This window comes from Triturus cristatus, chromosome 7 (assembly GCF_964204655.1).
Source record: "Triturus cristatus chromosome 7, aTriCri1.1, whole genome shotgun sequence".
NCBI lineage: Eukaryota > Metazoa > Chordata > Amphibia > Caudata > Salamandridae > Triturus > Triturus cristatus.
The window spans coordinates 516,889,668-516,905,710 of record NC_140590.1 but is presented as its reverse complement, the minus strand read 5'-3'; the positions used below and the strand labels follow the sequence as shown (position 1 = coordinate 516,905,710).

At 44.3% G+C, this 16,043-nt stretch overlaps 1 protein-coding gene across 7 annotated transcripts in view; it reads right to left on the bottom strand.

The window, feature by feature from the left end:
• Positions 1-11,314: 11,314 nt before the first annotated feature.
• SEPTIN9 (septin 9) overlaps positions 11,315-16,043 on the bottom strand; it is an 844,294-nt gene continuing 839,565 nt past the window's right edge. For all 7 annotated transcript variants that reach the window (XM_085616876.1, XM_085616877.1, XM_085616878.1 and 4 more), the window contains one exon: positions 11,315-15,416. In XM_085616876.1, the coding sequence (XP_085473002.1) occupies positions 15,284-15,416 (133 nt within the window). In that variant the 3' untranslated portion in view covers positions 11,315-15,283. The remainder of the gene's footprint in view (positions 15,417-16,043) is intronic.

Sequence of the window (16,043 nt, the reverse complement as noted above, 5' to 3'; positions counted from 1 at the left end):
AGGGGTGTTCCTAGATTTCAGTGGCCAGGATTTGTCACAGGAAGGTGGTGTTCAGTTGTTTGTGACTAGGATTGTTATTAATCTACTCCCCGAGATTGCTGCTCGATTTCAGGCCTCAGAGAGCACTTGGACGACATCCTCCCCATCAGTTATATTGAGCATGGCTCAGTATTATGAGCATAGAGAGAATGAACACAAGGACAGGGTGGAGAAGACGACAAAAGATTTGAAAATAAGAGTGTTGATGCAGCAGGTTGCAAGAGGAGGAGGTAGAGGACGTGGTTCGGGTCCACAGGGCCCCAGGTCCGGAAGGGGTAGCGCTTTGAGTGTGCCCGTGGGACTAAACCAATGTGTGTATTGTAAAAAGGAGGGACATTGGCGGAACGAGTGTCCAGAATTATTACAGAGAGGTGGGGCTCTGAGAGGCAGAGATTTTGGAGGTAGAGGATGTGGAGCAGCAGGCAGAGGGGGGTCACCGACAATACGACAGACAATAGACAAAGCGGGAACTATTTTGACGACCCTCGGGGACGACAGTACTATCATGATGACTATGACATGGATGAGGTGACGGGGTTGTCTCACAGCTAGGACAGCGGAGGGCAGGGCGAGGGGCCAGTTCCGGTGCCTGTAGATCAGTGCGGACCCTATGTCATTGCGGATTTGCAAGGCTCCACCGAAAAATTTCTAGTTGATACAGGGGCTATGGATAGCTCTGTTTCCCGTTCACTGGTCCCAGGGGCAGCTCTGTCTGGCTAAAACAATATTTCAGTGGGTTTCTCAGGCGTGCCGGTTGTTAGCCCCATTTCCAAACCCCTGTCTTTGACTATCGGTCTCTTTACAGTTGACTCCCCATTTTTGCTGACGTCAAATTGTGGGGAGAATTTGCTGGGACTAGATTTGCTAAAAAGATTACATGCGACAATATATTGATCCCCGGTCGGTGTTCATGTGACTGTTGGTCCACGAGTTGTCCATGCCAAACAATGCTTGCCAAAGAGGACCCTCTTCCCCCGGAGTTCCATGAGGTGCCGCGTACATTATGGGCGGCGGGTGACACTGATGTAGGACTGCTTCAGATCCCACCTGTCTCCATCCAGATAAAGACTAATGCCAGGTTGCCTCGAGTTCCACAGTACAAGCTATCCCAGCCAGGAGAAAAAGGCCTTATTGCAAATACTACACCATTTGATTACGTCTGGTGTAGTTGGAGACAGCTTTAAATGTGTGTAACAGCCCTATTCTTCCTGTCCTTAAAAAGGCACCTTTGCATCGCCCTGAACACCACCCCGATGTTTATCGTTTTGTGAATTGACCTGAGAGAGGTCAATAAAATAGTGGTTCCCCAATACCCTGTGGTGTCTGACATTACAGCAATTTTGACAATGATCCCCCCCCCACCCCCGACAGCTAAGTTCTTCTCAGTGATCGACTTAAAGAATGCTTTCTTTCGTATACCAATACACCCCGACAGCCGTCACATTTTTGGATTTACAATTTGTGGCCGGAGTTTGAGTCTGTCTGGCCCCACAAGGCTATACAGAGAGTCCTAGTATTTACAGTCAGGCTTTGAAAACACAGCTGGAATCATTGCAGCTTCCCACTGGTAATGTGCTGCTGCAATATGTTGACGATCTTTTAGTGGCCTCAGATACCGAACAGGGCTGTAAGGCGGCCACAGTTAAATTACTGCTCCATTTGGCACACAAGGGACATAAAGTGTCCTTATCGAAATTTCAGTATTGTTGACAGGAGGTCACCTATTTAGGTCACCTACTGTCGAAGGAGGGTCTCAGACTACCACCAGAATGCATAGCTACCATAACTAACATTCCCGTCCCTAAAACCCAACGCGAGGTACACGCGCTCCTGTGAAAAACTTTGTATTGTCGGCAATGGATCCCGAACTTCTCCCTACTAACGAAACCCCTTCTTTACATCACCACCAAAGATGTGCATGAGCCTTTGCCCTGGACACCTGCATGCTAGCAAGCTTTTAAAACACTGTGCTTTGCTCTGCTCCTGTGCTTGCTACTCATGACTACCAAAAGCCTTTTGTGCTCTATGTACATGAGGCGGACGGTTGTGCGCTTGCTGTACTAACATAGGGTTTCGGTGGTAAGCAGCGACCCTGCGCCTATTTTTCAGCCATTTTGGATAATGTCGCCAGAGCACTCCAGAGCAGTCCGAGAGCTGCTGCAGCGGTATCCATCAGACAATCGGCAGGGCTCGTCCTTGATACGGACCTCGCAGTGGTGGTACCTCACACTGTGGACACTCTATTGAACAAGACGAAGACACAGCACCTCACCAGTGCACGTCTTACTGGATATGAACTGACCCAATTTGCACCGCACATTACCATCAAACGATGCACTACTCAACCCAGCCACGTTACTACCTTTGGACAAAAAGGACAGTGATGTCCATGACTGTTCGTTTCGGATGGAATAAGAAACGAAGGGACGGGTAGACCAGACAGATGTTCCCTTATCTGAACCCCAAGGGGAACTATATGTCGATGGCTCTTGTTTCAAACTGCTGGATGGCACTACTACTGCAGCCTATGCGATAACGTTACATACTGTAGTTAAGACATCCCGTGTCCCATACCAGTCAGCCCAAGCTGCCGAGTTAGTTGCCCTCCTGAGGGCTTGCAAGCGGAGTGAGGACTGACTGTTAATGTCTACACCGACAGTCAGTACACCTTCGGGGTAGCGCATAATTTTGGGCGCCTCTGGGCAGAGAGGGGGTTCCTGACCTCTCATGGTCAGAGGATACAGCAAGGCCCATTGATACTCAGATTATTATCAGCACTGACCCTTCCTGACAAGTAAGCCATCATCAAATGCAGCGCCAATAAAGCAGTGGTAGATGATGTGGGGAGGGGTAATGCCTTTGCGGACCAGAAAGCCAAAGAGACAGCCAGAACAAAGATGAATAGAATGTTAGTATTAAGACATGCTAGATGGGTTCCAGACAATGCGATGTTTAAAGACACTGTGGAAAGCGTGAGGAAGATACGAGAAGAGACAGCAGACAAATTGGCAATTTGGGAGGAGAGAACAGAACGCTTAGATGAGGATGGGTGTTAGACTGATTTTGTCAGACAAACTGAGGTGGCTGATGCCCAATGCCTATTTTTTTTCCTGTAGTCACTATGGCCCATGGCCCAGCACACATTAGTGCAAAAGGCATTTGTGAGTTTCTAGATCCAGTAATGCAGAACGAGAATATCTAAGGTTGCAATACAGTTGGTGAGGCACTGTATAGTTTGTTTGAAGCACAATCCTGGAAAGGGCATCCCTGCACCTGCTGGTAACATTGCACCACCTTCCTTCCCTTTCGAGGTCATCCAAATGGATTTCACTGAAATGGAGCAGATAAACAATCTGAAGTACATACTAGTGGTAGTTTGTGCATTTAGTAAGTGGGTAGAGGCCTACCCAACTAAAGAGAATGCAGCCATAGCAACAGCGAAGGCACTTCTAAAGGAGTATTTCCCACGCTATGGATTGCCATGTGTGATCTGGAGTGACAATGGGAGCCACTTCAAAGCTAAAGTCATTGAGCTAGTGTACAAGGGCTTACAGATCACACACAAATTCCATGCGGCCAACCATCCTCAATTGGCTGGCCTTGTCCAGAAGTACAACGGTATTCTCAAACTAGCCAAGATTCATGAAAGCACAGGATTGAAATGGCCAGATGCATTGCCCCTAGCACTAATGTCAGCAAGAGTGACTGCACATTCTAGGACAGGTTTATCTCAGCACAAAGTGATTTTCGGGCACTCTGCTAAACTGGGGCGTCTCGAGACCTAAACATTTTTCAGAAAAAGAATGCCCTCTTTTGATCAATTATTTGTATGCCTCGTCTAAAGATCTGCATTCAGTCCACCAACTGATATCTGCTACCCTACAACCATTGCCAGAGGGCCCCGGACATTGGATCCAGCCAGGTGATTTCGTCCTTGTGTGCTAGTTTCAACACAAGTCCTGTTTGGGACCGCGGTGAAGAGACCCTATCCAAGTGCTTTTGGCCACTCGGACGGCTGTGAAGGTGGATGGCCGGAAGCACTGGGTGCACACCTCCCATATCAATAAGGTGCCTCTCCGGTATGATTCCTGAGTGAAGGTCGGAATTGCCGACCAGGACGGGGAGCTGTTTTCCCGCTTTGTCCCCTTTCCTGATGCCCGGCTGAAAGGGGCACAGACCGACAAGGAGCGACGAGGTTTTGTTCGAGGCGATCCCCCCTGAGATACGGGCTGCCTCGGATACTCCAGCCCCTGCAACTCCAAGTCCTGAGTCTCTATCCCCAACAGATTCTGAGGCCTTGCCTTTGTTGATTAGGAAGTGCCTGGACACACTAGGTACAATCCGTGGCACCGACGGAAGGACAGCACACCAGCAGGGCAGCACAGGAGTTAGGGAAGGACTTGAGTTAGGGTGCAGGTGTTGCACCTCCAGCGCCTGTCTTGAATTAGAGTGAAGACCATTAGTGCACTGCCCTGAACACTGGACCAGATCATTGAGGGTATTTGCCACGGAGGGAGGTTGCCCCATCCTGAAAGGAGGATGGTTTTCAACAAGGGTCGCAATTGTTTTTACTGGGTTGCAATTGTGCAGCTCCACAATGGGAGAGAGAACGTTTGATGAACGATAGGAGCCTGCCTGTGAGGCTCTGAAGGACAGAGGGAAGAAAACCCTCTGGCTGGTTGTACAGCTGCTCCGATTTCCCCAAGTACTTTTGAACAATGCATCCCTTTGTTCGTCCAATCCTTGATGAGGAGCAGCCCTTTGCAGCTCCCCGCTCCTATTCCCATGGTCCTGTTTGGTCCACCTTGGCTCTTAAAACGAAAATTGTGTTTGAAGAGATAATTTTTCTTTCTCTGATCTTTGTATTTGGCATACTGTTTTTCCTGGAAGAAACATTTCCTGTGCACGCTTGGATATGTACTACACCCACACACCCTGAACATATTATTGGTACTTTAGCCCCTAACAAAGAAGAGCGTCGTAAGACACAGTTGTTTTTCTTCAGACTCTGCATCAAACTCATGCTGTTTATAATACGACAAACTGTTGGGTGCGTGGGTTGCTGCCTACAAGAGTGAAAAACTACCGCCTATGCCGCCATCCTATAATAGTTGTGAAAGCTGGTTTACATTGCTTTGCTTGGTCTGTCCCTTCTCTCAACCAGACTCCTTGGAACACAGGGGCACTATGCCCCGTTCATCAATGACAATGAAAGTGTACCCTCAGCATAGTGCACCATATGGTGCTTCCCCTGGCGATGAGCATTTTGATCGGGTATTCCTGACTTCGTGCCTTATAGCAGTGAATAGAGGAAGAGCGGTAAATAGAACAGAAGAGGCTGGGGACAGATTCTTACAGTTCAATGTGGCTGAATATTACCAATCTTTTCAAACACGTAATGTCACTAATGATAAGCCCATGCCCTTGGCGGTCAGGGATGTACCGTCTTCATTCTGCATCTAGGGAATAGGGAGTGTAGAGGTAGGGAACAGTACCTGCAACACAACATCTAAATTAAAGATGCCTAGGAGCCCACCATTGATTCCACCACATAACATTTATTTCATGTGTGGCGACCGTTGTTGAGTGTGGTTACCTGAGAAGTTGTCAGGGCGGTGTTCAAATTATCACAAAACACACAGACTGCAGGGCAGACATGCTACAGTTTCCAGAGTTGAGTGTTGTCAATCCAGATGATACTGATCAGACACATCCCTGCAGCAGTTCACTGATATAATGAAGGGTCTCACACCATTCTGGGGTCCCATATTCAATAGTCACAACATAAGGCTTTGGCAAGGGAAGTAGAAGGGGTCATTAACACAACAGCAGATATACTAATGAATATCACAGTTGAGCTCCAGGCTAAGAGACTGGTCTCGCTTCAAAACAGAATGGTTTTAGATGTTATCTTAGCTGATAGGGGTGGAGCATGCCGCGTCATCAGAAGCAGTTGCTGCGTGTACATACCAGACACTGCCCCTACTGTCAACTTAGCAATTCAGAAATTACATACGCTATCTTCAGAGATCCATGTAGATTACGGTTCTTGGTCCCTCACGGGATGGCTCTGGGGTCTAATAATGTCATTGGGATGGAAGATTCTGCTTGTCCTAATAGATATTGCAGGTGTCATCTTCACTTCTTGCCTGTGCATCCACTGTCTCCGAGTGTGCTGCACTTACTGTGTTACTCCACTCACACCAACTCCTAGATCCTCTGGTCAAAATAATAAAGCTTCCAAAATGATGTTCCAAGAAGTGCAGTCAATTATGCTAATCGATGAAGGCCTGTTTGATTATTGAAATGTTCGACTTTTTATTATCTTGCTTTGATCGATAAATGATCGGGTTTTGTTCCTCCCCTTAGAATTGTAAAGACCCTGTCAGCTAGCAATAAAGGTTTTAGCCATCACTGCTAAAAGGAGGGTCTGTTCGATTTAAAATTCCCTTTCCTATGATGCTTCTGCCGTGCTGTTCTAGGTTAGCAGTGTGTGGCTAAATTACACGCATTAATGCTCGCATTCAGTAACCCGTCCAGTATTCCTCGCAGTATGCAGGCCCATTAGCCACTGTGACTCCATTTTATATTTTGCAATTCTTATAAGACTGCCAGTAACGTGCTCATGCTAGGACCTAGAATTCAGAATCGCTTGCCTCAGCAGAACATTGCATCTCGTTATATTTTCGGTTCATGTTCAAGGCTGCAACCAGACTTGCTAACAGTATGATTATTTTGCTCTGCATTCCATTGTATACATGTAGTCCTGCTCCCACGTTAAGAGGCGATGAGACTTGGCACAGTAACCTTGGGCTGCTGATCGTGTGCCCATCTGGCAGGTGGTAGTTTATCTTTCTGTGCCTTCTATGTTAGTGTCCGGCTCAGGCGGTACTTTTCCACCAGGGAAGTGGCCGAAGTCTCCTGAAGGGTTTATCTTGTATTAGCGAAGGTTGGGGAGTTAGTCTCTCGCCAGCCATTCCAGGGTGCAGGTTATGATGGGCTCCTCTGCAGAGTAACGGTAATAAATACTTGTTTATATTCTCTGTCTGACCGACTCTTCATTTGGGAAGGCAAAGCAGGTGGTCGTAAGTACCCGCGTGGTCCTAGAGGGCCACGTCCTTCACTTTTTGGGTCCTTGTAGCCACACGAGGTCAGTCCACTGACTGCTTTGTCCTGAGACAAGAGGACATCCAGGGACCCTCTCGAGTTACTAAAGGCAGGGTCCAATCATCTTCAGATCTTCCACAGGTCCACAGTGTGTCCTGAGGAGGCTTCTCTTAGGTGGCACATTTATGGTTTACACTAGCCAAGGGGTGAGGGTGACTCCTGGCTCCTCCCTTTACCAACAGGATAACATTTTCGAGGGGTAACCATACCCCTGTTTCTAGCAGTTCTCATTTTCCTACTGCTAACTATACCACAGTGCACCTTACTCCTAAAAATTCAAGATAGGGAAATGCTTCCTCTCTTGTGTGCAGTCTTTGTGCCCATCTAGAGGTGTGGTCAGGGAAATTAGCAATCCCCTCCCATATTCACACAAACTGGTTTTAGAGGTAGCATCCCTCCCACTGGGTTTGGAGACATCTTGGCTAGTCCTCCTGAGGCTTGTCTTTGCCAAGAACCTTGCATCTGATTGTAAAAAAGCAAGCCTCACTTTGGCTGCTTTCAAGTTAACAAAATCCCTGTGTCCACCCCCAACTGCCCTTCCTACATGTGGAAGAAAAAACACCACCTGACATTTTTTCTGGTGTGGGAGCAATTTTCACACCTGATTGTCAGGCCAGCTGTCCTAGGCTAATGCCAATTAGCATAACTGGGGCTCAGGCAGGAGAAGTAGCACTTTCTGATGTTTACATTTCCCACATTTTTAATATAGACTTCGCCAATGGATTGGATTTGTAATAAATACGAAAAATACTTTAAATGACTATTCTAATCATTTTGTGTGAACTTATTAAAAGTTTATAATCTGTTCTTTGACATTCTGAAGGCTCAAGCACAGCCATACCAGTGAAAATAGCTTTTGTAGGCTAATCACTTAAACATGGTAACTTTAATCACACACTTATCAAGCACCCTTCTTTTTTTTTTTTCTTTACCAACACATTACAAGTCAATTAATTCATCTTTTAACAGCACCTCCCCCCACCCCACCCTGGGTCCAAAGAAAAAGAAAATAGAAGAGGAAAAAAAAGTGTGAATAAGAGGGGCATTTTATATTTACAAGGAATAAGGCACAGTCATTCGATACAAATACGAATTTCAATGTTATCTATATATTAACAGCAATAATAAAAAAAAATAGAAAATGTCTTTCTGATCAAGGAAAGGAGAGCAGGGAGATAGAGGTCAGACGAGGAGCGGGGGAGAGAGGGAGGAAGGAATCAAACATGCAAAACAATTAATTATACATCTTAGGTATTCAGAGTGTCTAGCCATCTAGTCAAAGGGTCCCAAACCACCAAGCCCTTTTCTCTTGCCCTTCTTCCCTTTTTAGCGTAAACTGCTCTCTAACCTATAAGTGGCAAGAAATCTAGCTTGCCATTGGCCGAACGACGGGGGATTCAGATCTTTCCAATGCATAGCAATGCATATCCGCAGGATAGTCATTGCAACGAACAGTGCGCCCCCTTCTTTAAGATCAAGTCGATTATATAGCCCTAGCATAATAGTAGTTGGCATAAGTTGAATGTCTGAAGAGAGAGTTCTACTTAAAAACAGTTGTACCTCTTTCAGTAGTGGCTCAAGTTTTGGGCATATAGCAAACATATGCACAGAATCCGCACTATATTCTGTACACAGAGGACAAGTAGTTCCAAGACCGATTGCCCATTTGGCAATCCTATTAGGGGTTATATACATAAAATATCCTGTCTTATAGAATTGTGCTTGTAATTTAGGGGATAGCAGATATGTCCGTGTTAGGCTCAAAGCAGAGCAGAAAGCATTAGTTAGAATATTTAATTTCGACTGCCATTTAGCATCTATTTTGCTTATATCATCTGGTCTTTGTTCATTCAAAATACAGTAGATATCTCCTATCCTCGATAATTTAGAGCCAAGCAGTTTGACTACAAGGCCTACCGCTGCAAACCCGGCGAGCCCCCCAGTTTTCTTTACTAAATTATTCGTGATAGCATTATACTGAAATGTCTCATCATTATTTAAATTATAGCCAGTTTTCAGTGCCTCGAATGACCGAATACGGCCAGCACTATACAGGTCTCCTAATCTGCAAATACCCGCGAGATGCCATTGTTGCAGATATGCACTTTTAAATATTAGTGGCAGGTTATCATTATTTCTTATGGGGGTATAATGATTTAGCTTATCAATTCCAAATACTTTGCGAATATTACGAAAGACCTGATAAGCACTGATCGTCTTAAATTTAACTCGCTTATAATAGCTATATTCCAACTGGCGCCACAGACATCCCCTTACGTTTTCCCCCAAGAGCAAAACATAGGGAGAGGGCAGGCCGGACGGGCTGAAGATATAATCCTCATGCATTAATTCACAACAATGTTGTAGGGAAGCAGCCCAATAATATAATTTTAAATTGGGAAGAGCCCAGCCTCCCCTCTCCATAGATAAGGACCCTTCCTTGTGGGCAATAAGGTGCACTTAACAAGGAGTAATTAATATTTAACAGCAGGTACTCCCAACTAGTAGAAAGGGATAGTCTATGGTTTGACAGCAGGTTTTTAGGTTGCACGAGTCAGGCTACACATGGCAGGCCTGTAGCCATGTTTTACAGGCCCACTTAGTGAACAGCACAACAGGTGCTGCAGTCCTATGGTGGCACTTAGCTTCTAGTTCCTGGGTGAATTTTTGTTTTTAACATCAAACACACAAAAGGTAATGTGATGAATGCTTGCAATAAATCTAACCACTTAGAATCTCTCATGGCAGCTGTTCAATCCATGCTCAGACAAGGGTCCTGTGCTCACTGGAACCAGGCTACACCCGAAAAATGAGCCCCTTCTCTTTCCGTTCTGGGAGGAGCTGGCTGGATTTGAATTTGGCTGGGTCCAAGCTTAGGTGGCATGGTGGGTAAGAGAACAATGGGTTTGAATGCTTTCCCGAGCAACTGCCAGCGGTTAGACTTATTGCAAACATTTCTACCACCACCTTTTTTTTTTTTTTTACACCATTTACTAAGGACTTGTCGGCAAATTAAATATTTCAATTAGGAGTATGCCAAATTAACCTGCGAGTGTATCCATGCATCTGAAGTAGTTTCACTAGCAACCTATGCAGAAGAGATGTCTTGAGGGTGCTCTGCTTCTGCCATAAGGCAGCAGATTCTACTTCTTATAAGAACTAGGTCTATACTGTTTTGGAGGTACACTCCTAGACTTGTATGCTCCACTACGTCGTCTCTGGTTTCTGTCCGCAGGTTCCGATAAGGAACATCTTAAGGGGTACTCTTTCTCTGGGATCACTACTGAAGCTTGGAACACACTTCCTCAGGCCATTTGCTCAGAATCATGTACATTGGTTAAAACAAATCCCAAAAACGTATCCTAGGTTAGGCTAGGATACCCTTGGATAGGTGGGTGCTATAAACGCAAAATCAAAGCATGTTTAAAAGGAGAGTACAGGCGATTTACTCCTATTTAGCAAAGGGTACTGTGCAGACAATTCCAAGTCCAGCAAAGCAGATGGGGCATAAGCAATGGAGGGACATCCCGCCAAAGATGATCACTAGATCCGTGGCAAGGCTATTCTAATAGGGGAGGTGAACAATAGCAAAACCTGAACTATACAATGTCCCACAGGCAGCACATTTAAGCAGCAAAACTGACATCAATATGTGACCCCCACATTCTGTGTTATATGCTGCTGCTGGGGAGGCAGGAACAGTACAAGTAACAGATTGGTGCCAAGCATTGAAAATGGAAGGTCAAAATAGTACTAAACTTTATGTGGAAGGTTAGGTGAAAAATGTACCAACGTTGGTAACTAATTCATAGGGGACACTCAATGCATTTGCACAAGGTTTTCCCCCTAGGTTCAACACACACAACTCCAGTGCCAAGCTCCTGACATTAACAAATGGATGACAGCAGTGCAAACACCCATTGCACAGGAAGCAAACAATGTTGCCACCACAGAAATAAGAAGTAGGACATAAGTAGTTCAAACTGCGCATCAGCACATGCTAACCTACCAAAGTGTTTAAATACGAAGCTTTGACGCCTCAAACAGGCCGACAACCTAAATCCACCAATGTATGAAATAAAGATAAAATAACAATAAAACAAACATCTGCATTTTCAACATTTATTTTAGGAAATACATATTAAACATAAATTTGTTTTGCTTTTTATTTATACAAAAAGGACTAAATTTGACAATGCATATAACCAACACAAAGGGCATTTTATTAAATTGTGACAAAAAGAATACATTATTTTGAGTTAAAAAAAAAACAAAGAAAAAAAAAAAACACATCGGGCTATGATGAAGAATCAAAAATTGCTTTCCTTGCTTGAACCTGCTGAAGGATCAATTGGACCCAATGGAAAATAAAAAAAATGGCAGCTCTTGAAGTGCATGAGATTTTTTTTCCATTTTAAAATTTCTTTACATTTGAAATATATATCTATATACTATTAGTTAATACACATTTTTTCATTTTGCTAGAATATAGCATGTCAACAAGTACATCATTTATTTCCTTTTTCCAACAAGCCAACAACAATGTTACAGAGTTTTGTACTTGTTAGGAGAAAATGTGTTCCAAGGTGGAGGGGTAAACCCTAAGGCTGCACCCCTCTTCGCTCGCAACATGGCATCAGCAAGACCCACGACAACTTGAGCGGGACAACTTATGCCAACTAAATACCGAAGGCCATTTAAAGCCAAAGATTCGCTAAGGAGAGCAATTTTCTCTTCCTGGGAAGAAATAACTTATTGTTTAAAGCAAACTGGCACAGTCTACAAAGCAAGAGGGGAGATACTCGCACCGAGGCATGATTTGAGGGTCTCTCCGTGAAAATGACCATTACAGAGCAACAGTTTAAAGCGACCACAAAACATGCATATTATTTGCTATATTATTCGTTACTTTCAGCAGCAAACGTGACTTAAATGGGCATCATGCCACCGCTTATTACCTGACAGGATAAGGCTTCCCAATTCGCAGGGTAATTATTGCCGACATTGCTACAGCATACCTGTAGGAAGGTCCTACTACCCTTTGCTTTTCCCCGTCAGGTGATCCGCATTCTGCAAAGACATCTTTCTGTGCTCACCCATGCTTCAATGACCTCTACAGGTTCATCAACGCACTCTAAGTATCGGCTGTGGCCTAGACAGACCGGCACTAAATGTGCTCATAGCATCACCTTCTTCGCCTGTTCCTCTCCCCACCAACTTGATTTCACGTGCAAACTGACTTAGCAAGACATTACCTACTTCCAAACAATTAGCTCCGGGATGCTGCCCATATCTGCTTCTCGACGCAGAAGTTTTGCATCCTACCAGAGGTACATTAGGCAGAGAAAAGTTAATGCTGGTGCCATGCACACAGTCAGCAGGGACATAGGATATGCTGTGGAAGGAAAGCAGATGGGGTGATGGGGCAGAGGGGGGGGGATAGGGCAGTAGGAGGGGGGCTGTGCCTGCCCACTCGAAAGTTATAGCAGAATCCTCTCCTTTTAGATGGGGTATGGAAAGTTTACAAAAGATAAAATGGGAGCTCTTTAACAGTCTTGGTACACAAACATTACCCAGAATCAATACTACCACCTTGCACTTCAGCACAAACATTTGAGATGTTCCACCAAAATAGTCGCTTTGAAGACTTCTTTGCACATATCTGCACTGGGAGATAACGCCCATCCCCCAAGCGCAAGCATCATAACCAGTCTTAACTAAACCATGGATAGATCTGCAAGGAGTGTTTGTGAATGGTCCATTCAAGATACTTTCAAACAGATGTGTGAAATGTGTGTCACTAAGAGAAATCACCAGAGCTTTTTGAAAATAAAATGCCCTAAAAATGCACAAAATCCCCATTTCCAACTCAAAACATTAGATTGTGCACATTAAGGTGAACAACCATGCCAACGATCAGTTACCTCTGGTGACTGACTGGTGTATGGAGAAAACTGGGTATATCTTAACAGGTCAGAAGGGCAATGGAACAGCCACCAAGACACGCATGTCTCATTGTGCTCAATCCTGAACAACCTGTCATTACCCTTTTGGGTGAAGAGACTAATAGATACAGCAAACCACCATGATCACACTCCACTTTCAAGCTACAACATAAGTCCTGAACTAAACATTCCACTGAAATAGCCCCACCCCCTTCCCCCCCGAGACCCAGAGTACCAAGTATTTTGATCACTTCCAGCAAGGATTTTTTGAGCACATTGATTAAAAATATCCACCCCCAAACACAGCTAGAAAAAATTAAAAATACCAACAATCTGAATCAACAGCGAGGATAACTTCCCTGTACAAAAGGCACTTATGTTGTGTTGGACGGTTAACCAAAAGGAGAGAATGTGCAACTTTTACTACAGAGCGCACTCTTACAGAGGTATACAGTATCAACCTTTTAGCAACTGAAAACCAGAATGGGCTCTCCTTGCATTGTGCCACAATGGGAAGTATCAGTAATGGAATGCCCTGCACCCCTTCAACAGTGGAAATTGAAAACTAGGCAATGATAGAATGAGGTGAACTAAAGAAGCTACAACCGGCACTACTGCAAAGGTTGCCTCAATAGATTTAGTTCTGTTCCACAAAATGTAACCAGAGGTCTGATGACAAAGACAATGGAGCTCCATCCATTTCCTGAAAACATACCTAGTCTGTTCAGGTCAGGAAGGTCCTTAGATGCGTTGTCAACTCACTGTTGCAATGTTGTCATTTAATAGGAGAAAAAAAGTGTACATCTTTTCCTATTGTTGATGCGAAATTCACAAATGCATTTAGGGAGAAATCAAGAAAGTTATACGGTGACCCTCATCTGCCAGGTTGGTTTCAGATCTTGCCGTTGTAATACGAAGGATGTTTTGGCACTATGCCTTCCCGTTCAATGCATCGCGTACAGTCTGAGAACTATGGCCGGGAGTAGAACATGCAAACATATGCTAGTAATTGAAGCAAAAATATCAATACATTTCAATTATTTAAAAAGTATACCACAAACAATGTCATTTTACCATTTAAGGCTATACTTTGTTAAATAAAATGAAAAGCGGTTTAACAAAATTTATAATCAAAAGAGCTTCAGGAGAGACAGAAAGAGGACCAGCAGGGCGAACTGAAACCCAGAAAATATTGGAATCAATTGTATAAAAAGGACTCAACGTAACAAAAGCTCAGATGTCAACGGAATTATGACTGGTTGCATTGGCTTTGCTGGTTACAAGCCAATATTTGTGGAGTTCACATGGTGTTTGATGGGGAGAGCACTTCACACTGGAACGGACTGGTTAGTTTACAACGCAGCAGCAACAGCAAAAAATGCATGCTAAGCATCTTAAAGCCTGGGATCTCATGCTGGTCTTTTTCCCTACATTCGAAAGACAATCATAAGCCAATAATTCATCTAAGGATTTCCGTCAAGCCGCTGCCCACGTTGTGGTGGAGTATTTCTTGTGTTTCAACAGGTCACATTTTGCATTCACAGCTCGGTCAACATAAATCCCTACTGGCAGAAAAAGGGAGTGCGATATGAGAGCGATGACTTGCAGATTAATACTGGAAACCTCAAATAAGCCTACTACATCAACCATCACCATCTTCACCACCTCAGTTTGTTGTTTTGGCATCAGTGTTCTAACAAGGCAGGCTAGATTGAGACAGTATGGGGAATCTGGGATGGCACTTAGACCTAGCTGAATATTGCAGTCTTTAAAAGAACGAGATAGACGAAAAAAGTATACAACTGAAATGTAGAGAGGCACCAAGAATCTATCAACCCCGATAAGAGTAAATAAGATGCTTTTAGCACAAGGAACAATTTCACAGTGTCCAGTCATGGCACAAGTTACATATTGTTAACATACTCGTCTGTGGATGGAGTGGTTACATCAGTCCCCCACCACCCAGTCACAAGAGACCAGAACGAACCCTAAACCTGATCCACATCCCCCTGAATGCCATACTCCCTGGACAGTTTCCTCTATTTTGGTCAAAGTCACAATGGCAGGATGGAAAGGTGCGCGGATGAAACATTCTACCGGAACAACAGTTCCATTGCACGAAGGGCTGGGCGTTACATTTCGTTGGACATGTGGTCTTTGTCAGACATTCCGTTAGAGAGCACGTTTCCCTCATTCAGGCGCCGCACGCGGTATGCCTCAAAATGGATGCTGCTGGTGATGTCCTTGATGTTCTGCATGTGGGTTCTGTGGAGCAATAAACAGGCTATTAGAATTCTGGAACTGGGCACATTGTATCATACAGGAGAAGGAGGCAGAGGACTTTTCCATCCCACAACCACACCCTCCACCAAAACCCCACAGACTAAGGAATATTTAGAGTGTGAATCTAGCTACAAAACAATGGATAGCTGTACAATAAGAAAACATCACTTGACTAACACTTTTTTTATGGCAGAGTTGTATATCCATATTGAGTGCACTCTTCTCACATTTAGTGTGGGGTTCCAGATACTAAAACATTTTTCTTCAAACACTTTGTTTTGGCTTTTAAAGTGAATGGAATGACACCTGGTAACACCCCTCGAAAGTTACAATGCCTCAGGACACAGGCAACTTTAGATTTTTTGTTTTCCTATGAAAATAACGGGGTCTCTGCTTGTGGTGTAATGCAATAATTTGTATGTTATTTTCTTCCTTGCCGTACTAGTCTTCAGAAAATATGAAGGCAGTATGTTTTCTGTGCGTAGCGCGTGTTGCTGTAGATCCCATGGTGTGCACAGACTGTAAACCTGTACCCATAACCTCTGAAACAGTAACTGGCAGAAAGTAGCAGCAATAAGATTGGTTAGAGGTTAACACAATTTGACCATC